This window comes from Cyanistes caeruleus, chromosome 25 (genome assembly GCF_971803275.1).
Source record: "Cyanistes caeruleus chromosome 25, bCyaCae1.hap1.1, whole genome shotgun sequence".
Classification (NCBI taxonomy): Eukaryota; Metazoa; Chordata; class Aves; order Passeriformes; family Paridae; genus Cyanistes; species Cyanistes caeruleus.
In genome coordinates this window covers 4,174,413-4,195,488 of record NC_141725.1, presented here as the reverse complement: position 1 = coordinate 4,195,488, position 21,076 = coordinate 4,174,413, and the positions used below count along the sequence as shown (strand labels likewise).

Here is a 21,076-nt window from a genome sequence, read left to right as displayed (position 1 = left end):
GGCTGAGGGGGTCCCGGGGGGGGCGCTGATGTTGCTTTGCAGCACCCGCGACCCCCGAGACGCCACCAGCCCCCCCCCCGACCGGCGGAGCTCCGGGCCCCCAAGGGTTAACGGGCGGCCGGGGAGGGCTGGGCGCACCTTTGGGGCTGGATATTAATAACGCGGCGGGGAGGGACGGGAGGCGAACGGGGAGGGTGTGGGGGGGGGAAGCCTCGCCCGGCCCCCCCGGAGCTGCGCAGGCGATGCCCGCTCGCCCCGGGTCCCCCCCGCTCCCCGCAGCCGGGACACCGGACCGGGACCGAGCCGCCGGGACGCCGCGGGCGAGGCGCGGCATGGCCGGGGGGGGCTGTGGGGGAGGCTCGGACCCCCGCGGGGGACCCCACGGTGCTGGGTAAGCTCCTGATTTCTGCTTTAACCCTCGCGGACCCCCCTGCCCCCCACCCCTGCGCACCCCCGGAGCTCCTGCGGGGAAACTGAGGCACGCGGTGCCCCCCCCCGCGCTGCCAGCGGGGTCTGGGCATCACACACCCGGTATCGTCCGAGCCTCGGCGGGGTCCGGACGCTCCCAACACCCCCCCGGAGCGGCGGCAGCGCGACCCCCCGGCCCTTTCCCTGTCCTGCTGGGGGGACCCAGAGCCCAGGGCTGCCGGTGGCCACCCGCGACCCCCCGGTAGCCGCGGGAGCTGCGCGGCGGGACGGAAGCGGCCGGGCCGGGGCATTCCCCGAGACGGGGATGGGACCCCGGCACCCCCCGCACCCCCCGGCACCTCCCAGAACCCGAGCTGGGCGCTTTGGGGGTGCTGCAGGATCGGGCTCTTTGTAGCCTTGGGGGTCCCCCCGCTGCCCCCCACCCTGCTCGCCCCACGGCGGGGCCGGATCCGGATCGGGGAGCGACGCGGAGCCCCGGCGTGCAGGTCTGGTCCTGCCCCGGCAGGCAGCGATCCCGGCCCGGCGCCCGCCGCGGGGCCCCGGGGGCGGCGGGGCCGTCGCCCGTCCCGGGGCCGGTGGGGACGTGTGGGGGGACACGGCGTCACCTCCTGGGTGTCCCCCAGCCGCCTGTCCCCGCATCCCCTCCCTGGGGACCCTCGCGCTGGGGGTTGCCCCCACCTCACCCCGTCCCCCTCACCAGAGATGATGATGATGATGATGATGATGATGATGATGATGATGATGATGATGATGATGATGATGATGGCCCCACCTCGGCGGCGATGCTGGGCTGGGGGGCCAGCCCGGGGTCACCCCGCTGGCCCTGGGGGGCTCAGGGCTCTCTGCTCCGCAGGTCCTGGCGGCCGTGGCGGCTGCTGCTGCTGGCCTGGCTCAGCCTGGTGGGCACGGCACAGGTGAGGGGGGCTGGGGGGCAGCTCAGGGCTTTGGGGCATGCCGTGGCACCCCCGAGCTCCTTCACCCCGCTCCCAGCGCTGACCGTCACCTTCCTCACGCAGGACTCAGCCCTGGGGATCCCAGCGAGGGTCTCCGAGCCCCCTGCTCGGCCCCGGGGGATTTGGGGGTCCTGGGGACCCTGGAGCTCCTGCTCCAGCTCGTGTGGGGATGGCGTCGCCCTGCGCAGCCGGAGGTGCCTGCGGTGAGTGCGGCATGGGGCAGCCCCTGGGGTGTCCCCAAACCCCGTGTGGCACCCAAATCCCACGGCAGGGCCTTGCCACCACCTCGTGTCCCCCTGGGCCCTCAGCGCCACCCTGAGCCCGGTGCCTCCACCCTGGGGCGCGGCTCCAAAGGGATGAGGGACACTGCGGGACATCGGGGTCCCCAATCCTCTTCCGCTGCCCTGGGCGGGCGTGGCTCGGTGGCCCGGTGGCCCTGTGGCTGTCCCTGTGGGGGGCAGGGGGGGGACACGAGCTGTCCCTGTGACCGCAGGACCAGCGAGGAGCAGCCGTGCCCGGGGGACCCGCGGCAGTACCGGCTCTGCCAGCTCCAGGTGAGCGCCGGGAGCGCCGCGGCACCGACCGGGCTGTCCCCGCTCCCCGCTGCGGCCCCCCGGCTCCACCGTGCTGCTCCCGCAGGGCTGCCCCAGCGGCTCCGTGCCCTTCCGGGCCATGCAGTGCTCCCTCTACGACAACCGGCCCGTCCTGGGCACCTCCGCCCGCTACCGCTGGGTGCCCTTCCACGGAGGTGAGTCCCGGGGTGGTGACGGCCTCACCGGGGGCTGTCCCCGGCATCACCCCAACCCCTTCCCACCCTGCTCTGGCAGCCCCAAACCTCTGCGACCTCAACTGCCTGGCCGAGGGACACAACTTCTACTACAGCTTCGGCCGGGTGCTGGACGGGACCCGCTGCGGGCCCGGCTCCCCGGACCTGTGCGTCGGCGGGCGCTGCCTGGTGAGTGCGCCGGGACCCCGGAACCCCCCAGAACCCCCCGGACCCCGAGCCCCCCGCGCTGAGGGGGTGTCTGGGCTCCCCGCAGAGCGTGGGCTGTGACGGGATCCTGGGCTCGGGCTCACGCCCCGACGCCTGCGGCCACTGCGGCAGCGGCCACGGCTCGTGCGTCCTCGTTCAGCGGCTGTTCCAGGGCTCGGACCCCTCCTCCGGTGAATGAACCATTGCCCCGGCCCCCTCCATGGGTGAATGCTTTGGCTCTTGGCTCCCCTGTCCTCCTGTCCTCCCCAGTCCGTGTCCCCAGGGCATCGCCTGGGTCCCACCGTTGTCCCATCCCCTCTCCATGTCCCCCCATCCACGGTGGGAGGTCTCTGGTCCCTCCCTGTCCCCAACACGCAGGGACGGGCTCGGAGCAGGGATTCACTCGGGGGGGTCTCACTCCTTGAAGAGGTGTCACTCCTGGGGGCTCTGTTATGTCCCCAGGGGCGTCCAGGGGCACTCCGAGTCCCTCTGTCCACGGGTCCCCGATGTCCCAGCACATGGGGCCCAGCTGGGTGAACGCCCCAGACCCGGGTCCCCTCTGTGCCTGTCCCCTCTCCCTCTGTCCCCTCGGGGTGTCCCCTGGGCCCTGCCCTGACTCTGCCCCTCCCCAGGATATTTGGGATACGTGAATGTGACCAAGATCCCGGCCGGGGCCACCCACATCAAGGTGACGGACAGGAGCCGCAACTACCTGGGTAGGACATGAACTGCCTCCGTCCCAGTCAGTCCCAGTCCATCCCAGTTGGCCAGGGCAGGGCCGGGCAGGGCCGGGCAGGGCCGGGCAGGGCAGGGCAGGGCAGGGCAGGGCAGGGCAGGGCAGGGTGGCCGTGTCACGCAGTGCTGGCCCATGTTTGTCCCATGTCGTGCCGTGCCGCTCCCTCCCTCGGATGCTGTTTTGAGCATCGCGGGGTCAGTGAACTCGCAAGCGCCCGGGGCAATTTTCCAGAGGCCGCGGCCGCGCGTTTTGGGAAGGGCTGAGCTGGAGCGGGGCCAGACCGGCCGCTGCAGCGCCAGGACAGGGACCTCCATCCCCACCCCCCGTCCCCTTTCCCATGCAGCTGGAGCCCCTTCCCCCATCCCAGCCAGGATTTGGGGGCTCGGGGCTGGGTTCGCACACCAGGCTTTGGGCCCGAAGCCAAGATCCTACAGGAACGCAGCTTCCCGGAGCCCCGAGCGCGGCTCCCCGGCCCACGCTGCCCTCCCGCGCCGGGAGAGGCCTCCGGTGGGGAGCCGGCCGGGGGTCTCGGGGGCCGTGCGGGGGTCCCGGGGGCCGTGCGGGGCTGGCTTTGCCGGAGCCGCTCCCTCCCGCAGCGCTGATGGCGAGTGACGGGCGCTACGTCCTCAACGGGGACTGGGCCATCGCCTGGCCGGGGCCCTACGAGGCTGCGGGCACCCTCCTGACCTACAGCCGGGCCCCCGACGGCACCGAGAGCCTGGAGGCGCCCGGACCCACCCAGGAGGACTTGCACGTGATGGTGAGGGCTGGGGGGACACGGCGGTGGGGACAGCCCCCACCCCCCGGCCCCCACCGCTCCTCCCAGCCCCTCCCGTGCCCCCCCAGGTGCTGCTGCAGGAGCCCAACCCCGGTATCGAGTACCGGTTCTGGCTGCCCCGCGGGCACCCCCAGCTCGGCCGCGGTGACACGAGCCCCCTGCGGCAGCCCCAGCCCCGGGGGGCCGGCAGCCCCCCGCCCCCGGAGCCCCCGCTCAGCCCGGCCCCAGCGCCGCCCCCACAGCCCGGGGGCTTCGCCACGGAGCCACCGCCGAGGAGCCCCCCTGGCCAGAGCCAGGACGGGGCTGCCGCAGGTACCTGCTCGGGGGTCCCCGCAGGAACCTCCTCGGGGGTCCCCACAGCCCCCCACAGCCCCTGGCTGGGAGCACCCTGGGCTGCCCAGGGGAGCAATAAGATGGGGACCCTAAAAATGACCCTAAAAACCCTCGCCAGGGCTCTCAGGAGCCCCGTGTGACCCTCTGGACCCACAAGCTCCCCTCCCAAAGTTTCATGAGGGGGTTCGGGGGGTTCAGGGGTCCCCTGTGCCCCCTAAATTGCTGCAGCTTTATCCCCGCAGGGCGCTGCGGGAGGTGCCGCCCGCCCAAGGGGCGCTCCCAGCGCATCCGGCACTTCTGCCAGAGCGACTTCGGTGAGCGCCGGGACCGGAGGGGCCCCGGGGGGAGTGGGACACCCCTCAGGGGTGGGACAGGGCCGAGGACGCTGCAGGGACAATGCCAGCAGCGGGAAGGAGCGCAGGGTGATACTGGGGGCGGTGCTGGGGACCGGAACGTGCTCAGGGTGATGCCAGGGATGATGAGAGGAATGGGAAGGGGCTCGGGGTGAGGCCAGGGACGATGCCAGGGGTGGGAAGGGGCTTTCCTGTCCCCGCTGCTGGTTCAGGAAGGGGCTCGGGGTGATGCCAGGACAATTCCAGGGATGGGAAGGGGCTCAGGGTGATGCCAGGGGTGATGTCAGGGATGGGAAGGGGCTTGGACTGACGTCGATGACTTGAAGGAGCTCAGGGTGATGCTGAGGATCACCAAGAAGAGACTTGGGGTGATGCCAGAGGCGATGGGCTGGGAAAGGGGGACAGCAAGAGGCTGAAGATGCCCCATCCTCACCCCCCAGTATTCCACGGGCGGATCGTGGCGCGGCGCCTGGTGGGGCAGGAGACGCGCTACGAGGTGGAGGTGAAGGAGCGCTACCGGCAGCGCTTCCCGCTGGTGGCCCGGGAGTACCTGTGGGTGCCCAACACCTGCGGCTGCCCCGCGCTGCGCCCGGGCGGCGAGTACCTGCTGATGGCTCGGCGCCACGTGAACCACGAGCACACCTTGAACCGCATCCTGCTGCAGGACGACGGCTACGCCCGGCCCTGGACGCCCCGCGAGGCCCGGCTGGTGCGGGAGGCGGCCCGGAGCTGCCCCCAGCCCCGGCCGCCCTGAGCCTCGCCCCGGTGGCACCGCCGGGCACCGAACCCTTCCCACGCCCCCTCCCCGTGATGTCCCCCCCACGCCCCCCGGTCCATCTCGCCGTCCTTGGGGTGCACGTGGCAGCGGGGGGGGTGGAGGGGGGGTGGTAATTTATTGTTTTTGCAGAAAATAAATTGTTTATCCCCTCACTCGCCGTGTGAGTGTCCCTTCCTGGCTGGCGACGGCCCAGGGGGTCCTCCCATTTCAGGGGAGCTCCTCTGTGTCCCCATGGGCACGGGGGGCGCTCCTCGGTGTCCCTCTGATTCAGGGGGTCCCCTTTGTGTCCCTATGGGGCTCCTCCGTGTCCCTCTGATTTAGGGGGTCCCCATGGGGCTCCTCCGTGTTCCTCTGATTCAGGGGGTCCCCTTTGTGTCCCCATGAGGCTCCTCCATGTCCCTTCCTGATTCAGGGGGTCCCCATGAGGCTCCTCGGTGTCCCTCTGATTCAGGGGGTCCCCTTTGTGTCCCCATGAGGCTCCTCGGTGTCCCTCTGATTTAGGGGGTCTCCTTTGTGTCCCCATGGGGCTCCTCGGTGTCCCTCTGATTTAGGGGGTCCCCTTTGTGTCCCTATGGGGCTCCTCCGTGTCCCTCCGGTTCAGGGGGTCCCCTCTGTGTCCCCATGAGCAGGGGGTCGCCTCCGTGTCCCCTCGCTGAGCCCCAGGAGCAGCTCGCACCCTGCAGCGTGTCGCTGTCGCTGTCCCCATGGCCGCGTGCCAGGCTCTGCCTGCCGGGGTCGGGGACCTCCCGCTTATCTCCCTTCCGGCGGAGCCGAGCGTGTCCCCCCCCCGATGCCGGAGCTCCCCCGCCCGTAACCCAACCCTGGGGCTGGTGGCGGCCACCGCGGGGCCCCTGTGGGGACAGGAGGTGACCGGGGGCACCCCGGGGGGCTTCGCCAGCTCGGGGCCGCCTCGGGGTGGGTTTGGAGCTGATGCCAGGAGAAGCTGAGACCTTCCAGCTCGTGTGGCTTGGGACTGTCCCCAAATGGGGTCCCGATGGCTCTGAGGTGCCCCGAGGGGCAGCTGCCAGCCCAGGAAGGTCCTTGTCACATCGGGTGACATCACCACGGGCCCTGGGAGCAGCTGGGGGGCCCAGAACGGAGCCCCAGCCGGTCCCGGTAAAGTCTGAGTGGTCCCAGGTGCTCCGGGGTGATTTGGGCTGCAAAGCTGCCTCTACCCTATAAAAACCCTCCCTCCCGCCCCCACCCCACGGCTGCTTTGGGGCTGCTGGGGGGTTTGTCCCGGGCAGGGTCACAGCCATGGCGGGTTTGGGGGCCACCCCACGCACGGAGAAACCCTCCGGGGGGGACCAGGGGCTCTCGACCCCCAGGACCGCGGCTCGTGGTCGGGCCAAGAGCCGGCAGAGAGAGGGGAAGCAGGGGGAGCGCGTCCCGCGGGGGTGGGTGCGGGTCCCCTGCTCGCCCACCACGCCCGGGAAGGGGCGGCTGGTCCGGCGGGGTCCCGAGGAGCGCCCCAGCCCCGGGGAAAGCGGTGAGCGCGTCCCTGCCCCGGGAGATCCCTGCGTGGGGCAGGGGGGGCTGCCCTGGCTGTGCTGACGGGACCCCTCTGCCCCTCAGACCCTGCGAGCCCCCCTCCACCGCCCTGCCCCGAGGGCTTCTACTTCTCGGCGCTCCCCGAGGCTGAGCATCAGGACCCTGCTGTCCCCCCAAGCCTGTGAGTGTGAGGGGGGGTCCCCATAACCCCCCAATATGTGTGTGGGAGGGTCCAACAGCCCCCCCAGCACCGCTGACCCCTCTGCCTTCCCCCTCCAGGCCGAGCTCGGGGGCGCTGACCCCTGGGATGGACGGTCCCCGGAAGATCCGGAGCAAGTTGCAGCACACCCTGGTCCTGGAGCTGGTGAGCTGCGGTGGGCTGGGGGGGCTCTGCAGCGCCTGGGGCTGGGGGCTCACCCCGTTCCCTGTCCCCAGGATGGGACCCTGCTCTACTCCTCCCTGCTCGCCCGGGGGCAGCAGGATGCCACGGCCACCTTCACCATGAACTTCCAGGCCAGTTCCTACAAGGTGGGTGCCTCGGGGCTGGGACAGTGGGTGTTGGGGAGCTGTGCTTTGGGGCTGTGGCTCTCGACTGCCGCCCCACGTGGCCTCCGTGCCCGTGTCCCTTGAAGGGGAAGGGGCTGAAATCCGGGTGCTGAGGATGATGAGGGATCCTGCCGAGGGCACCGACCCCTCCTCGGGGCTCACCTTGGTGTCAGGAGCGGGGTGCTGGTGCTTTTCCAAGATGCTGTTCCCTCCCAGGTCCACGTGAAGCTGCGTCCGCACGTGCAGGAGTTCTTGGAGAGCCTTTCCAAGACCTATGAGGTACCCAGAGCCCCCGGGATCTGTGGGGTGACCCCGGGGACGTCCCACGCAGGGAACCTTCACCCTCTCTCTGCCAGATCTTCATCTACACCACCGCCAAGAAGGACTATGCCAAGAAGCTGCTGGAGGTGCTGGACCCCAAGAAGCTGATCAGGTGATGGTGCTGCCCCGCTGGGGACCTCCTGTGTGACAGGGTGGGGTCCCCACGGCTCTGTCTCCCCGCCAGGTGCTGCCTCTCCCAGTCGGATTGTGTCTGCTCCCAGGGCTGCTACTGGAAGGACCTGACCCACCTGGGCAGGGACCTGGCCAAGACGGTGGCCCTGGACCACGCCATGCAGGGCTTCCCTGCCCAGGTAGGGTAGAGCCGCTCCCAGAGGGAATTTGCGCGTCCCCGTCCCCGGGAGCGCCGTGGCTGTGCCGGATCCAACCTTCTCCCTGTCCCCTCCAGGCTGCCAACTGGATCCCGGTGCCACCGTGGTCTGGGGACCTTCAGGACGAGGAGCTACTGCGCCTCATCCCGGTGCTGGAGCAGTTGGGCCAGGCGGTAGGAGATGTGGGGATGGGGACAGGAAGGGGACAGGGGCTCTGGGCACTCCCCTACCCCTCCTCTCCCTGCGCAGGAGGACGTGCGCCCCGAGATCCAGCGGCGATTCCCGCCCCAACAGCTGCCTGCGTGAGGATGAGCCTGGAGCAGCTCTGGGAGAGGCCGTGGGGAAGCTGTGGATGCTCAGGGACATCCAGCACCTCATCCCATGGAGCTGGGCTGGCTGTGCCAGGAGCCTCCCTTGGTGTTTGCAGGGATCCCAGCTCATCCCTGGGGGTGTCCCCAAGGAGAGCCCCTGCCTTTGGACACAGAGCTCCGTCCTGGCTCCCTCCTCTCCCTGCTCTGTAAGGTCCAGCCAAGGCTTTCACGGTCATTATAAGCTTGGAGAAAAGTCTGGCTCTGTCTTAATTCCCGAAACTCTTCAGCTGAGCAAACACGCTGTGCTGGGGACGGCACGGCCGGGGAAGGGGGGGACACAAACCACATCCCCGGTGTGTGGGGCAGCCCAGGGCCCTGGCACGGGGCCGGTGCTCCCAGGAGGGCCCCAGCTGGCAGCTGTCCCTGTCCCATGCCTGCCCCGTGCCGTGGGTGCCACGTGCTGGGGCACAGCTGCCACACGTTGGACAGAGCGGCCAGGGGTGCAGCCACCCTGAGACCCCTTTTTTACAGCCTGAAGCTGCTGGTGACCGGGAACTGGGGACTTTGGAGGGGGTCTGGGCTGGCCTCTGCTGCCTCATGGGCTCGTGGCCGAGCTCCTGCTGTGGCCACACGGGTGCAGCTGTTTGGAGACACGTCACAGCTCATCCCTCTGAGCCTGGGAAAGGACACAAGGGCTCCTGGCCCCTCTGGGAATGTCTCTGTCCCCAGGGGTGTGGGAGGAGCACCCACCCCTGTCCCCTCGCACAGCTGGACACGGGGTGGAACCATCCCGGGGGCACTGCTGGGAGGGGGAATCACCCTTGGAGAGGGCAGCTGGAAAAGCAACAATGCTTTATTTCAGAAGCCAGGCACGATCCCAGCTCTGTCCCGGGCTGTCCCTGCAGCCCAGGCTGCTGTCACTCTGCCCTCCCGGCCTGGGCACAGCACGGAGCCCCTTTGCCAGCGCAAAGCACCGTGCGGTACGTGGGGTACAGCACCCCTGCCAGCACCAGGCTGCTGCAGGCCAGGACGGTGACAACCACGAGGTCCCTGCGCAGCCCCACGGGGCCGGGGGAGCTCTCCTCGGGCTGCTGGCAGGTGTGGGTGACGTCGTGGAAGGTGCGGCCGGAGGGACAGGAGGTGCAGTTGTTGGCAGAGGAGCCCTGGCAGGTGTAGCAGGACGGGTGGCAGCTGGCACAGACGCGGGCGGTGTCCCTGGGGGTGGCACTCCGGGCTTGCCCGTAGTAGCGTGGGGGGCAGTAGGACAGGCAGGAGCCGTGGTGGGTGTACAGGGAGCTGCCACAGTCTGTGGGGAGAGGCTGGGGTGAGATACTGGGGACTCTGAGCATTGTCACTGTCCCCCCCCCAAAGCCTCGCTCACCCTCGCAGGTTCCCTGCTCGTCCCTCCTGAGACACTCGTCGGTGGCGGTGGCCGCGGAGCGCCTGGCTGGCATGTCCTCATCCGTGCCGTGCAGGTGCAGGGTGAAGCTGGTCAGCTGGCCTGGGGACAGCAGGGACAGGGGGCTGCCAGATGAGGGCTATGGGGCTGGAAGCTTTGGGGTTGTGCTCTGCTCCTGGCCGTGTGCTGGCCAAGCAGACTCCCAAAGCACGGGCTCCTGTGGAAAAGGGCTCGTGGCCAGGAAGGAGAGGCCAAGAAATTTCCCATTCAAGTGGGAGAAGGAAGAGTGGCCAAGCACAGAGTGACCCCAGTAAAAATGGGGCTCACCCCCCATGGGGCACCCACCTGTGTTCTGGTTATCGCCCCTGTTCTCCAGCTGGAGGGTCCAGATCCCCTTGGGGTTCTCATCCCAGAAGTGGGTGGACATGAAGCTCCAGTCCTTGTAGCCATCCTGGCTGGTGTCGTAGGGGCTGGAGGAGGAGAGCAGAGCTGGGAGTGCCAGCCCAGGGGCCTGGAGGGGCAGGGTGTGACCTGAAGGGTCACCCTGTTCCTGCCCTGAGGGGACACTCCTGCATGGCAGGGGTCCAGAGGGGTTTTGGGTGCAGTGAGCCCCTTTTTGGGACTCTCCAGGCCGTGGGAGCCACGGTGCTCCCCCGTCCTTACCGCACTGTCACCAGCGTGGATGTGGTCCCCATGGGGCTGCTCAGAGCCACCACCAGGTCCCCCCTGCGGCTGTAGCTCAGCGACAGCTGGACCTGGACGTGCTCCAGGGAGCGGATGCTCTCGGAGCAGGAGGAGGCATCCGTGGAGATGGTGAGCCTGGAGCCGATGTCCCTGTCCAGGACAAGCTGTGGGTGAGGGCATTCCCTGATGGGGCTGGGAGGCTGGAGCTGGGCTCGCTGTCCCTTACCTGGGGACCTGAACGGCCTGGACTGAGCACTTCTCCTGAGGCCGAGTCCCTGTCCACGTGGTGGCCGCCTGCACCAGCAGCCCCGCGTCCAGCAGCCCGTAGCCGTAGTAGTGGCTCACTGGGATACAGGTGGCACCCAAGAGAGGGACCCGTGAGCCCCTGGGTGCCACCAGGGGGCTGCTGGCAGGTGTCCCAGGGGCTGAGCCCTGCACTCACCCCTGCGCCCCACGCCGTTCTCGGCCCAGTCCTCTGCCTGCAGGTGAGCGGGTTTGGAGGCCCTGACGATGAGGTGCTGCAGGTCACGCCACGTCAGGGCTGGGCTGGAAGCAAGGAGGACATGGGGACAGAGGTCTGGGTTGGTTTTTAAGGGGGAAATTTGGATCTTCTGGGCCCAAGCTGATCCCCCCAGTGATCTCCTTCAGTGCTAAAATGGGAGCAAAGAGCTCCAGAGGACAATCCTCCCCCTCTGCCGTGGCTCTGGGGGAAGGCCACGACTCTGCACCCCAACCTTCCTGCTGTCCCTCCCCTTCTTCATCCCTGCTTGGGCACCAGCTCTCCCTGGCAGTGTCCCTCTGTCTCGGTGTCACCTACTTGGCTTCCAGTGCCAGGGCCACCATCCCCGCGGCCAGCGGGGCCGAGGCGGAGGTGCCGGTGTGTTTGTCTGTGCAGCGGTGGTGCAGGTCAGTGGTCACCTGCGGGGACAGGGGGTGCTCTCAAGCACTGTTCCCAAGAAATCTGCCCGGAGCTGGGGTACCTTCAGTAAATTCTCCTTTTGGAGACACCGTGCTGGGACCTGCGTCTGCCCCGGAGCTCTTGTGACACTCACAATCTGCACCTTGCTGGTGGTCCTGCTGCTGTAGGTGGTGGTGAGGATGGCGGGGCAGCTCTCGCTGTAGCGGGGCCGCTGCCCGTCCCCCAGGACGCTGCCCACCGACACCGTGTAGATGCTGTTGGTGTAGCCATCGCAGTTGCAGTTGTCGTAGTTGGTGCCACCGTTGCCTGAGGCCCAGATAAAGATGGAGCCGAGCCCGCCCCGTCCCTGTTGAGGAGCAGAGCGGGGTGAGCACGGTGTCCTCACGTCCCTGTGCTCCCCGAGGTCGGGGCTGGGCGTACTTGGACCACCCCTCTCTGGAAAGCGGCCGCAGCCAGGACTCCCGGCCCGTCCACCGTCCTGCCGTCGTCCTCGGGGCCCCAGCTGGCGCTGTAGATGTGGATGTACTGCAGCTGCAGGCCCAGGGCCTGAGCCTCCACGATGTCGGTGATGGAGCCGTCCAGCATGCGCACACCTGAGGGCAGGACCCGCTGCAGCACCGGGAGAGGCCGCGGTGGCCGCGAGGGGACGGGAGCCAGGCAGGTGCCACCCCGAGGGAAGGACCTGGGGACACCTTGCCAGGACCCCCTCAGCTTCCAGCAGCTTTCACATGACCCTGCCCTAAGGAGATCAGGCCCCCCATGCCACTGCCATGAGCTGCTTCCCAAAGCTCCTCATTAAGCCTTTTGTAATTAAGCCCAGGGAGTGCTCCCGGCTTTTAAACCCCTTTGCCAGCCTCACATCCCACGGCAGAACCTGAGCCTGCCCTGCTGGGTGTTGGGCTGAGCACTGAACCCCGGGCTGGGGTAACACTGCAGCACCCTGGGCACCCCCGTGAGCCCCAGAGCAGCCAGCCCTGGCCATTCCAGGGGGCTGGAGCTGATTTCCAACTCCCCTCCCGCGGGAGCAATGTCTCACCTCCGATTTTGGAGTTGTAGGCGACGCCTGCGCCACAGACCCCGTTGTTTGCCACAGCTGCCACTTCCCCTGCACAGCGTGTCCCATGCCTGGGGGGCACAGAGTGACCCTGTGAGGGGTGGGGGGCCTGGGACAGCCCCGGCCCCCCAGAGATGAACCCCCCCCAGTGTGGGGAGCTGGGCAGAACCCACCAGTTCTTGTCCCCCTCTCCGTATCGGGGTTGGGGATCGGGGTCGTTGCTGTTGAAGTCGTAACTTGCCAGTGGGTCCTGTTACAGAGCGAGGCAGCGGCGTGGGCCAAAGGGCCTGGGCAGGGCTGTGACAGCTCGGCACAGGCGCCTGGCACCGCGCCCGGTGCTGGCACCGCCGAGGGCCAGCCCGGGGGGACAGCGGGGCCCCTTCGTGCCCAGCTGCACCCTGAGAGGGAAGGGAGCAGCAGCAGGGGCTGAGGGAGATGGGAAGGGGCTCAGCCTGGAGAAAAAGAGGAGCGGGGGGACCTTCTGGCTCTGCATGACTCCCTGACAGGAGGGGACAGCCGGGGAGTGTCGGGCTGTGCTCCCGGGGACAACAGGGAACAGCCTCAAGCTGTGCCAGGTGGGAAAGCAGCAGGAATTTCCCCATGGAAAGGGCGGTCAGGCCTTGGCAGGGGCTGCCCAGGGAGGTTTGGAGTCGCCATCCCTGGAGGTGGCTCCGGGCTGGGGACAAGGTGGGCATTGGGCACAGCTTGGACTCGAGCCTGAAGCCCTTTTCCAGCCTCAGTGACTCTTGGGTTCTGCAGAAAGGGGTGAAAGCAGCACAACGTGGCTGCTTCCCTGCCAGAGCCCAGCGTGCCGAGCCACCTGAGGGCGACCCTGGCTGGCCACACAGCCCGCGGTGAGGAACCACAACCCACGGAAACAGCGGTGCTCCAAACACCCAGGACTGCCTTTCCTTCCCTGAGGAGCACAGGAGGGTTTACCAGCTTTACTGGCTTTGCAGCTTGCTGTAATTACAGCTATTCTGGGGGCTCTGGTGTGTGTACAAGTTCTAACATTTCCTCAGTGTGAGATTTCACTGCGGGAGACTCCAAACCTTGGATCCAGCCCTGGAGAGGCCGAGCTCCCACCACACAGAGCCAGGGGTGGGATGAAGGCGTTGAGTCCCACCCTCCCTGAAGGAGCCCTGGACCCCCCCATAATTACGTAGTTGGCAGCCAGGTCGGGATGATCCTTCTCCAGCCCATCATCCAGGACTGTCAGCACCACCCCCAGCCCCGTGTAGCCTCTGCTCCAAGCCGTGAGGATGTTCAGGTCAGGATGGACGTCGTTGTTCTGGAAAAGAGATTAAATCCGATCGGCAGCCTGGGGTCACCTTGGAGGGCTCCTGCTGCCTCATCACTGCCGGCGTTAGCTTGGTTTATGTCTCAGTGGGGCACTGGGAAGGGCATTGCCAGCGGTTGGGGGGAATTCTGCCCCTCTGCTCAGCCCTGGGAGGCAATTCTGGGGTGCTGTGGCCAGCTCTGGGCTCCTCGGGACGTGGAGCTCCCAGAGTGGGTCCAGTGCAGGGTGACAAAGTGGAGGAGGGGATTGGAGCATCTCTGACAAAGAAAAGCTGAGGCTGTGCAGCCTTGAGAGAGGCCCTGAGCCCTGGGTGTCCCTGTTTGCACTGAGGGCTCTGAGCCCAAAAACAGCACCAGAAACAGCACCAGAGGAACGGGCAGGGACTGATCCCAGGAATTCCCCCTGCACAGGAGGGAGAACTCCCTCAGTGTGCAGTGCCCGAGCCCGGAGCAGAGAGGCTGCAGAGCCTGGGGATATCCCAGGACAATCCAGACACAACCCTGGGGACGGTGCTGAGCAGGGAGGTGGCACTGGATGTGGTTCCTGTCCCGATTCGACCGAGGCTCAGGCGGGGAAGCAGCCCGATCTCACCATGTACCACTGCTTGGGGAACCAGGGATCCGTGGGCACCACGCCGCTGCCTCTCTTCACGCGCCTCTTCGCCGTCTGCTGCTCAAACCACAGGACCTGGGTGGGGAGCAGCGCTGTGGGTGCCGGGCAGTGCCTGCCCACAGCTGTCCCCCGGCTCCCTGCACCCTCCTCCCTACCTGGGGGTCCCTGCTGAGCCGCATGTGCCACCCCCAGTGCCTGCTCAGGGCTCTCTGCCTGGTGCCGCGGTGGCTGAAGTGGTGGAAGGGCTCTCCCTCCATCACCTGCGGGCACAAAGAGCTGCTGTGAGCTTCTCTAGGGGACACCAGGGCCCCGCCTGGGCTCTGCAGGGCAGAACGGCAGATTTAACGGGAGCTGCAGCGCAGGGCAAGCGGAGAGATGAGTCCTGGGGAGGGGGTGTGTGCCCTTGGGGGTGACCAGAGGCCGTTTGCTCTGAGGGTGGGGGGACACTGGCACAGGATTCCCAAATTCCCAGCGTGTGTTTGAGGCCAGCTTGGACGGGGCTTGGCGGAACTTGGTCTAATGGAAGATGTCCCTGCCCATGGGACAAGCGAAGGGTACAAACAATGGCACACAGGGCGGGTACGAACAAGAAGGGGCCACACGGGGAGGGCTGGGCCCGCCTTTCCCCGCCCAGGCCGCACCTGGCCCAGGTAGAGCAGCCCGTGCCGGCGAGCCAGGGCCCGGGCGTCCCGCAGCCCCACTGCCACTCGCACGGCCCAGCTGCTCAGGTAGACGCGAGGCTTTGCGGGGCCCGGAGGGGCGGTGGCGACCATCACGAGCAGCGCCAACAGCACCGGGAACAGCGCCAGCACCGGGCCGGGCCTGGGCCGAGCCGCCATGAGGCCGCGCCACCACTCTGCGCGTTTCCATGGCAACGGCGTCGGCCCCGCCCCTCCGCACGGCCTCGCCTCATTGGCCCGCCTTGATTCCCTCGCCCCGCCTTCTCATTGGCCATGCCCAACGTTAATCCCGCCCCACCTTCTTATTGGCCCCGCCCCGCCGTTTTGTCCCGCCCCCTTTGCCATTGGCCACGCCCCCCGCGGCAGCACTGACCGGGGCGCGGGGTCGGTCCGGGGCCGCTCCGGGGCCGCCGCCGCCGCTTCCTCACCCTCAGCATCGCCACCGCCGCCATGGGCTCCGTGCAGCAGCGCCTGGAGCGCTTCCTCTACAGCCCCGGGCCGATCGGCGACCTGCTGGGCCGGCTGGAAGCTCATACCGGCGTCCAACGGCTCTACCTGGCCACAGGTGCGACCGGTACCGCGGGGTCTCCCCGGTTCTCCCGTTCTGTCCCCTTTTTCCCCGTACCCTGGAGCGCCTTGGCAGCTGCTCGTCGTGACTCTGGGCTCAGCACGGGGGCACGGGGAGGGCAGGCAGGGCCGCCCTGGTTTGGGGGTGCAGAGGGGGCCGTGCTGGGCTGGGGGTGCCGGGGGTGACGTGGCTGTCACCGCGCTGCCCTCGCCTTCCACTGGCACGAAATGCCGAAGCTCACAGGGTCCAAGTGTCAGAGAGACCCTCAGGACCCCTGGCCCTGACAGAGGGTGACCTGGTGAGCCCCCAGATCGTGATGGGTCAGACGGGGCACTGGGGATGAGAGCTCATCCCCGCGTCCCCCTGCTGGCACCGTGGGGATCCGGCCTTTAACCGGATCCCTGTTGCTCATTAATGAGCAACCAGCCGGATTTTCCCCGGGGATCCTCCTCCTGGCACGCCGTGCCCCCCTCTCCTCTGACCCTCGGCCCTGTGCCCTCGCTGCCAACTCGAACTGGCCTCATCCGCGTGCTCCAGTTTGAGATTTCATATCAAACCTCCCGGGGAGCGCTCCCCGTCTCCTGTGTCCCTCCAGGTGTGCTTCTCTGACCCTTCACCTGCAGCAGGGCTGCTGTTCCCACTCTGAGGGGAAGGAGCCGCTGTGCGGGTCGTGTTTGGATGTGGTGCCACTCAGGCATCTTCCAAACAAAACAACCCCGGGGATTTGATCAGGCTCAGCCGTGATGGATTTCTGGGGCAGAACAAGAACGGACGCACCAAAAAGCGATGGTTCCGCATTCTGGATCCCTGTCCCGGGAAGGAGAAGCTGGTGCTGAACTAAAACTTCCCAATTTCTCCCTCCCGTGGCTCTGGAGCAATCCCTAATTTGTGTTTGGAGCCGTGGGCTGGGGTTTGGAGCAACCTTTGGGCAGCACCACCTCCAACCTCTCCCTCAGGGGAGCCTTTCCCTGGGGTTTTGCTGTTACATAAATTTCTCTGGGGGTTAAAATCCTGCGAAATCCCTTCTAAGGCTCTTGGGGAATGAAACCCAGCACTGCCTGGACCTGCCTGCCCTCCTTGGAGGGAGGTTTGGGATTGCTCCAAAGCCACGCTGCTCCTGCCCGGCTCCCAGGAAAGAGCCGGAGCTGTGGGTGCCCCGGATCGGGGTCGGAGCTCAGCCCAGGAATGCTGCAGCAGGCAGAGCTGGGATAATCCGCCCTCCAAGCCCGAGCAAGGACTTTAATTCACCAGCACAGACAGGTTAATTCCCAGCTTTCTTGCTGCTGATGGAGGAGTTTTTCCCAGTGCTGGGGAGAAGCTGCTGGGCTGGACAAAGTGCTCCATCCCGTGCATGGCTGAGGTTTTCCTGCCCTCTGAGCCCTGCTTTCCATCCCCAGAGCTCCTGTCCCACCTTCCCCACGCTCCCTCTCGCCCAGCTCGGCCGCTCCAGCCTCCTGCGAGTGTCCGAGCGCTGGGCAGGCTCCAGGCCACCAAAGCCCGCGGCTCGCTTTTAATTTAACGATCGAATTGAGCAGCAGGGAAGCGGGGCTGGATTGCGGCTCCCAGGGGAGCCAAAGCTTCCTCTGCCCGGGAGGAGCCGCGATCCCGGGCGCCTGATCCGGGAGCAGGGCTCGTCCTTGAGCGGGAGGTCTGGGAATGCCGAGCGGCTCCGGGGGAGGCGACAGGAGCCTTGACTTTGGACCATGGGTGTGTTGTCAGCGTCTCCGGTTCCTGCCGCCCTGGCCCCGCTCCAGGGGGCGAAAGTGCTGCGAGATTGGGGTGGTAAAGTCCCATCCGAGCCCGGGGAGGGGACGAACGGTGACAGGAGCAGGTCACGGCTCCCTCGGGGAGGAGCGGACATCCAGCACCTCAGGGCGTGCTGGAATTAATTAGGGGCGGTGGTTATCACTCACCTGTCGCCGCTCGGGGATGAGAATCCTGCTCGGGAGACCGAGCGGGGTGTCCCCCGGGTGACAGCAGGCACAGAACGCTCCTGTCCCCCGCAGGTTCCGTGGCTTTCGTGGGGCTGTACCTCATGTTCGGCTACGGCGCTTCCCTGCTCTGCAACATCATCGGCTTCGTGTACCCCGCCTACGTGTCGTGAGTACCTGTCCCACACCTGGAGAGCCTTCCCTGCCCTTCGCTGAGCCTCTCCCTGCTCAGTGAAGAGGCAATTGTGGCTCTTGACACCTTCCTGGAAACGCTGGGACCGTGCCAGAGCAGCCGGTGGGGTTTGGGAGCAATCCTCCAGGGTTTGGAGGATTTGGGAAGCTGGAGCCCATCCCAGGACTGAAGCAGCCGTGTCTTCCTTCCTTCCTTCCTTCCTTCCTTCCTTCCTTCCTTCCTTCCTTCCTTCCTTCCTTCCTTCCTTCCTTCCTTCCTTCCTTCCTTCCTTCCTTCCTTCCTTCCTTCCTTCCTTCCTTCCTTCCTTCCTTCCTTCCTTCCTTCCTTCCTTCCTTCCTTCCTTCCTTCCTTCCTTCCTTCCTTCCTTCCTTCCTTCCTTCCTTCCTTCCTTCCTTCCTTCCTTCCTTCCTTCCTTCCTTCCTTCCTTCCTTCCTTCCTTCCTTCCTTCCTTCCTTCCTTCCTTCCTTCCTTCCTTCCTTCCTTCCTTCCTTCCTTCCTTCCTTCCTTCCTTCCTTCCTTCCTTCCTTCCTTCCTTCCTTCTCCCCTCCCCTCCTTTTTTCCTTCTTCCTTTTTTCCTCTTTACTTTCTTTTTCCTTTTTCCTTCCTTTTTCCTTCTTTCTTTTTCCTTCCTTTTTCCTTCTTTCTTTTTCCTTCCTTTTTCCTTCTTTCTTTTTCCTTCCTTCTTCCTTCTTTCTTTTTCCTTCCTTCTTCCTTCTTTCTTTTTCCTTCCTTCTTCCTTTTTCCTTCCTTTTTCCTTCTTCCTTTTTCCTTCCTTTTTCCTTCTTCCTTTTTCCTTCCTTTTTCCTTCTTCCTTTTTCCTTCCTTTTTCCTTCTTCCTTTTTCCTTCCTTCTTCCTTCTTCCTTTTTCCTTCCTTTTTCCTTCTTCCTTTTTCCTTCCTTCTTCCTTCTTCCTTTTTCCTTCCTTCTTCCTTCTTCCTTTTTCCTTCTTCCTTCTTCCTTCTTCCTTTTTCCTTCTTCCTTCTTCCTTCCTTTCCTCCCTCCCTGTCCTTCACAGTGTCAAAGCCATCGAGAGCAGCAGCAAGGAGGACGACACCACGTGGCTCACGTACTGGGTGGTCTACGGCATCTTCAGCATCGCCGAGTTCTTCTCTGACATTTTCCTCTACTGGTTCCCCTTCTACTACGCCGGGAAGGTAACGGCGGCTCGGGGCTCCTGCGGCCGAGCAGGGAGGAGCTGAGGCTGCCTGGAGCAGGCTGGACAGCGTTAAAGAAATAAAGCAGGGATTTATTAAAAAGGCCTTTAAAGGATGCACCTCGGGCAGTACGAGAGCCTGGCCGTGGCTCCACCCAAGACAGACGCGAGTTTTCACATTTTTATATATATTTATTTTATGTATATTATTTATATATGTTTATTTTAATGTATTTTTTTGGTCCATTTCCATATTGGGGTTAATTGTCTAATTACAGCTTCGAAGTTATGAAGTTCCACCCTCACAGATTGCTCTCCTCGATTCGCTGTTGAATTTTCTTTATTTAATTTATTAATTTTTGGGGACCTGAAGCTGCAATGGTGTCCTTGGTTCTCGTGTGAAGAGAACTTGCTCACACTTTATATGAAGTTCACAGCTCTACACCAAGGCAGTAAAGAATGTGGGAAATATAAAAGCTAAAGATGAATGCATCAGTGGGCTTTCCCCCCAGCTCAGATCCTGGGAGCCTCCCAGTAAGCTCCAGTGAGCTCCCAGTTGGACTCACCTGGGGCCGCTGGAGCAGCTGAGCCCCTCGTGTCCCCGCAGTGCCTGTTCCTGGTGTGGTGCATGGCCCCAGTGCCCTGGAACGGCTCCCAGCTCATTTACCACAACATCATCCGGCCCTTCTTCCTCAAGCACCACCACGCCGTGGACAACATGATGGGTGACATCGGCACCAAGGCCCTGGACGCGGCCTCCACCGTCACCCGAGAAGGTAACCCGTGTCCTCCTGTCCCTCCCCCCGGCTCCGTGCCCGGTTTTTCCCAGCGCAGGGGCACGGGCGGTTGGGTTTAGCGGTGATTTCCCGGTTCCCGAGGGCCGTGCTGCCGCAGCCCCGTGACAGGAGCTCCCTTCTCTAACCTCTCTCTCCTCTCTGCGCTGCACGGTCCAGTCCTGCAGACTCTGGCCAAGAGCAGAGCCCGGCTGGCGGCCGGGGTGGCCCCGCAGCCCAGCCTGCCCGTATGTACCGAGCCCCGGGACCGGGCCCGTGCCGGTTCCGTGTCCGCCGTGGCAGCGCCCAAACCGCTCCGCTCCCGCAGGCACCGGCGCGGCTCCCGCACAACCGGCCCCTTCTCCCGTGCCCTGGCTAGAGCAGGCGCTCCCCTCCCGCTTCTCCGTAGCCAAACCCCGTCCGTGTGTCCGTGTGTCCGTGCGTCCGTGTGTCCGTCTGTCCGTGTGTGTCTGTGTGTCCCTGTGTCCGTGTGTCCCTGTGTCCGTGTGTCCCTGTGTCCGTGTGTGTCCGTGTGTGTCCGTGTGTGTCCGTGTGTGTCCCTGTGTCCGTGTGTCCGTCTGTCCCTGTGTCCGTGTGTCCCTGTGTCCCTGTGTCCGTCTGTCCCTGTGTCCGTCTGTCCCTGTGTCCGTGTGTGTCCGTGTGTCCCTGTGTCCGTGTGTCCCTGTGTGTGTCCCTGTGTCCGTGTGTGTCCGTGTGTCCCTGTATCCGTGTGTCCGTGTGTCCCCGTGTCCGTGTGTCCCTGTGTCCGTGTGTCCCTGTGTCCGTGTGTCCCTGTGTGTGTCCCTGTGTCCGTGTGTCCGTCTGTCCCCGTGTCCGTGTGTCCGTGTGTGTCCCCGTGTCCGTGTGTCCCCGTGTCCGTGTGTCCATCCCTGTGTCCCTGGGCGCTCTGGGGCTCCCCTGCGGAGCGCCCCGGGTGCGGGGAGGGCAGGGCTGGCTGTCCCCGGGCCACCGGGGCCGGGCAGTGACGCCATCCGTGTCTCCGCAGGCATCAAAGCATCCCTGAACGTGGCAGAGTTAATGCAGAAGGCGAAATGAGAGGGGCATCGGGGCCTCCGGTACCGGCACTCCAGCCCCGATCCTGGAGCAGTACCGGCACCAGCGGCCCCACTACCGGCACCACGCTCCCACTACTGATACCGGCAACCCCCGTTCTGGCACCGACCTCCCCCATACCGCCACTACAGATGCCGGTACCGGCACCATGCTCCCGGTACTGGTACCGGCATCCTCCGTTCTGGCACTGAAGCCCCCCACACAGACGCCGGTACCGGCACCACGGCCCTGTTAACGGTACCGGCCAGCCCGGGCCGTTCCCGTCCGGGATCCCGAGTTTCCCCAGCCCGAGTCCGTTGTTCCCCCGGTTCCCCAATAAAGCCCGGTGCCCACCGAGCGCCGCTCCCGGCCCGCCTGTTCCGTGACACCGCGCGGCGCCTTTAAGAGCGCCTGGGAGGGCGGAGC

General features: G+C 65.9%; 4 protein-coding genes across 7 annotated transcripts; 3 read left to right on the top strand and 1 right to left on the bottom strand.

Annotated features, from left to right (window-relative positions):
- The first annotated feature begins 230 nt into the window (after positions 1–230).
- On the top strand, positions 231–5,485 carry ADAMTSL5 (ADAMTS like 5). The gene is made up of 12 exons (XM_086863020.1): positions 231–391; positions 1,283–1,343; positions 1,446–1,585; positions 1,876–1,936; positions 2,022–2,130; positions 2,210–2,337; positions 2,423–2,546; positions 2,988–3,071; positions 3,688–3,851; positions 3,938–4,181; positions 4,445–4,516; positions 4,996–5,485. Exons 1-12 carry the CDS (start codon positions 243–245, stop codon positions 5,307–5,309), a joined length of 1,650 nt encoding a protein of 549 aa, XP_086719146.1. The 5' UTR covers positions 231–242; the 3' UTR covers positions 5,310–5,485.
- Positions 5,486–6,546: 1,061 nt separating this feature from the next.
- On the top strand, positions 6,547–8,584 carry LOC111940369 (CTD small phosphatase-like protein 2). The gene is made up of 9 exons (XM_023943025.2): positions 6,547–6,822; positions 6,909–7,005; positions 7,104–7,188; positions 7,260–7,352; positions 7,587–7,649; positions 7,727–7,803; positions 7,876–8,002; positions 8,098–8,193; positions 8,270–8,584. Exons 1-9 carry the CDS (start codon positions 6,591–6,593, stop codon positions 8,324–8,326), a joined length of 927 nt encoding a protein of 308 aa, XP_023798793.2. The 5' UTR covers positions 6,547–6,590; the 3' UTR covers positions 8,327–8,584.
- Positions 8,585–9,166: 582 nt separating this feature from the next.
- On the bottom strand, positions 9,167–15,160 carry PCSK4 (proprotein convertase subtilisin/kexin type 4). 3 transcript variants are annotated; one of them, XR_015279282.1, is made up of 15 exons: positions 14,941–15,160; positions 14,455–14,559; positions 14,279–14,374; positions 13,550–13,678; positions 12,561–12,637; positions 12,370–12,458; positions 11,754–11,926; positions 11,467–11,679; positions 11,232–11,332; positions 10,857–10,960; positions 10,641–10,758; positions 10,394–10,564; positions 10,076–10,241; positions 9,713–9,947; positions 9,167–9,637 (listed from the first exon to the last, which is right to left on the bottom strand). XR_015279282.1 is itself a non-coding variant. In XM_023942960.2 (15 exons), exons 1-15 carry the CDS (start codon positions 15,136–15,138, stop codon positions 9,249–9,251), a joined length of 2,208 nt encoding a protein of 735 aa, XP_023798728.2. In that variant the 5' UTR covers positions 15,139–15,160; the 3' UTR covers positions 9,167–9,248. The 3 variants fall into 3 exon arrangements, 1 of the variants encoding a protein (XP_023798728.2); XR_015279281.1 differs by having other exon boundaries at positions 10,076–10,200; XM_023942960.2 differs by having other exon boundaries at positions 9,713–9,832; positions 10,076–10,200.
- Positions 15,161–15,202: 42 nt separating this feature from the next.
- On the top strand, positions 15,203–21,007 carry REEP6 (receptor accessory protein 6). 2 transcript variants are annotated; one of them, XM_086863169.1, is made up of 6 exons: positions 15,203–15,544; positions 17,554–17,647; positions 18,687–18,825; positions 19,432–19,600; positions 19,778–19,845; positions 20,604–21,007. In XM_086863169.1, the coding sequence occupies exons 1-6, from the start codon at positions 15,430–15,432 to the stop codon at positions 20,619–20,621; spliced, it is 603 nt and encodes a 200-aa protein (XP_086719295.1). In that variant the 5' UTR covers positions 15,203–15,429; the 3' UTR covers positions 20,622–21,007. The 2 variants fall into 2 exon arrangements, with proteins under 2 accessions (XP_086719295.1, XP_086719296.1); XM_086863170.1 differs by lacking the exon at positions 19,778–19,845.
- Positions 21,008–21,076: the final 69 nt, after the last annotated feature.

What these genes read in the sequence shown, in the direction of transcription:
- ADAMTSL5 (XM_086863020.1), top strand. Translation starts at nt 243, where the DNA reads ATGCCCGCTCGCCCCGGGTCCCCCCCGCTCCCCGCAGCCGGGACACCG. An exon ending in GCGTCGGCGGGCGCTGCCTG is followed by an intron (nt 2,338 to 2,422) that starts GTGAGTGCGCCG and finishes GGCTCCCCGCAG; the next exon opens with AGCGTGGGCTGTGACGGGAT. An exon ending in CAGGAGCCGCAACTACCTGG is followed by an intron (nt 3,072 to 3,687) that starts GTAGGACATGAA and finishes TCCCTCCCGCAG; the next exon opens with CGCTGATGGCGAGTGACGGG.
- LOC111940369 (XM_023943025.2), top strand. Translation starts at nt 6,591, where the DNA reads ATGGCGGGTTTGGGGGCCACCCCACGCACGGAGAAACCCTCCGGGGGG. An exon ending in GACCCCAAGAAGCTGATCAG is followed by an intron (nt 7,804 to 7,875) that starts GTGATGGTGCTG and finishes TCTCCCCGCCAG; the next exon opens with GTGCTGCCTCTCCCAGTCGG. An exon ending in TGCAGGGCTTCCCTGCCCAG is followed by an intron (nt 8,003 to 8,097) that starts GTAGGGTAGAGC and finishes TGTCCCCTCCAG; the next exon opens with GCTGCCAACTGGATCCCGGT.
- PCSK4 (XM_023942960.2), bottom strand. Translation starts at nt 15,138, where the DNA reads ATGGCGGCTCGGCCCAGGCCCGGCCCGGTGCTGGCGCTGTTCCCGGTG. An exon ending in TCCACGCTGGTGACAGTGCG is followed by an intron (nt 10,201 to 10,393) that starts GTAAGGACGGGG and finishes CTCCTCCTCCAG; the next exon opens with CCCCTACGACACCAGCCAGG. An exon ending in CGAGCAGGGAACCTGCGAGG is followed by an intron (nt 9,638 to 9,712) that starts GTGAGCGAGGCT and finishes CTCTCCCCACAG; the next exon opens with ACTGTGGCAGCTCCCTGTAC.
- REEP6 (XM_086863169.1), top strand. Translation starts at nt 15,430, where the DNA reads ATGGGCTCCGTGCAGCAGCGCCTGGAGCGCTTCCTCTACAGCCCCGGG. An exon ending in CCTTCTACTACGCCGGGAAG is followed by an intron (nt 18,826 to 19,431) that starts GTAACGGCGGCT and finishes GTGTCCCCGCAG; the next exon opens with TGCCTGTTCCTGGTGTGGTG. An exon ending in CTCCACCGTCACCCGAGAAG is followed by an intron (nt 19,601 to 19,777) that starts GTAACCCGTGTC and finishes TGCACGGTCCAG; the next exon opens with TCCTGCAGACTCTGGCCAAG.